Source organism: Sinocyclocheilus grahami, unplaced genomic scaffold (genome assembly GCF_001515645.1).
Source record: "Sinocyclocheilus grahami isolate Dianchi unplaced genomic scaffold, SAMN03320097.WGS_v1.1 scaffold494.1, whole genome shotgun sequence".
Lineage (NCBI taxonomy): Eukaryota > Metazoa > Chordata > Actinopteri > Cypriniformes > Cyprinidae > Sinocyclocheilus > Sinocyclocheilus grahami.
Window position 1 is genome coordinate 119,845 of NW_015505673.1, and position 1,750 is coordinate 121,594.

Here is a 1,750-nt window from a genome sequence, read left to right on the forward strand (position 1 = left end):
TTTCATATTCATTTTAATTTTTTATGTTTATTGTGAAATGTTTCTAGATGTTTATTTGTGTTTGCTCAGTAATTCTCCATAAAAAAAAAATAAAATAAAAAAAACGCTTTTATAAGTTTTCTCTCTTTGGCTGGGATCGCACGGTCCCATGAAAGAAGCCATTGCTACGGTGCCCATCCCGATCCCCCCTCGAGTTACCCCTGACACATTATTCAGTGGGGCGGGACAGAGAAACTGAAGAAATCACCCGCTGCAACTAGTACAGATGTTGACAGAGCTCGTGCAGTGCAACAGCATCTCCGCATTTGACACCTCAAGCCGGACTGCTTTTCAAAGAGGAGCCCGTCACATTATACTTTCACCATGGGTAAAGTTGAAGGCGGGATGAAATGTGTGAAATATCTCCTCTTCGTGTTCAACTTTATATTCTGGGTAAGTAATGCAGTAGTGTTGTATTTGCATGCCATCATGTGTGGTACTTTAGTATATTGCGCAATGTGGAGTCAGTTTTGCATGCACTTTGCCAGTCATGTATTCGTTCTGTGTTTTAGTGTGTTTACGCGCTTCATGCAGGAATGTAAAGCTTCGGAGGGAGGCTGAGAGTCGCTGCTCGTACGACTCAAATCAGATTTTCCACTGGCGAAGATCCGCCCCTTTTTCCTTCAGCGTGTGTTTGTTTGGAGGGCAGCAGCCGGACACTGGCTCACTGTAGTCCTGTGTGTTTTTGATTCACTAATCACCCCACTGACTGAATCTTTTGACCCAGAGAAGATTTGTTCATGGTCAACTTTCAAAAACTAAAAACTAAAGAAAAAAAAAAAGAAAATGCGGCACTATTTGGTGTAATTATTATGTAATGGCTAATTTGTGTGTATATAAATATATATATATATATATAAAACTCCTGAATTTAATCATGCATTAAAATGGATTTTTAATCTGAGTGATTATAATAATTACTATTAAAATAAAATATTAGAAAAAATAGGATGTTAATAAAAAAAGAGGAATAAGTTATGGGAGTATTTGAATTTTTGGGTAATTTTTTTTAATAAATTTATATTAGCTCAACTCTCTATTAAATATATAAATAAATAATAATACATATAAAACCTTATCCAGTAATCATGAACAACCAGCAAAGTCAAGGAAATTCTTTGGGCTAAAAGGTTTGAGAGATCTGTCTTTGGGTGTATCGTACTGACTTGTCATGAAGTTCGGAGTCATTTTTTTGGAGCTGTTAACATTAATTCATGTGAATGTGGTTTCTGCATCTAAGCATTGTGCAGAAACGCCTAAATTCCTATTTAACAAGTCTGAACTTTAGGATTGTTTTCTGTATCCACAATAACAGAAATCTCGTAAAGATTTAATAGTATTTTATATTACATTACCATATACTGTGCATTTTTCCCCTCACATTTTCAGACATTTTAGCATCAGGTTTTGCCAAAGTGCCCAACAAGTGGCATTTTCCTTTAGCTAGACCTTCAGTTAGTCACACACACACACACACACACACACACACACATGTAGCTGTCTAAATGAAGACATACTATACATGCAGCGTTTTTATAGAACGCTAAATGTCTCAAAAGAGAGGTTTTGTCATATTTAGCTACCGGTAACTACATGGGGCAAAGTTGTCATACTCACAAACTTATATTTGTGTGTTCAAATCAAAAACGCATGCAGAGAATACATAGGCTAGATGATCTGCTACAGTTGCCAAAATGTGAAGTGTACAGTG

The 1,750-nt window shown here is 36.3% G+C and overlaps 1 protein-coding gene across 1 annotated transcript in view; it reads left to right on the forward strand.

Annotated features, from left to right (window-relative positions):
* The first annotated feature begins 281 nt into the window (after positions 1–281).
* Positions 282–1,750, forward strand: part of LOC107554202 (CD81 antigen-like) — a 16,484-nt gene continuing 15,015 nt past the window's right edge. Inside the window, exon 1 of the mRNA XM_016236642.1 lies at positions 282–432. Coding sequence (XP_016092128.1) covers positions 364–432 — 69 coding nt within the window. The 5' untranslated portion in view covers positions 282–363. The remainder of the gene's footprint in view (positions 433–1,750) is intronic.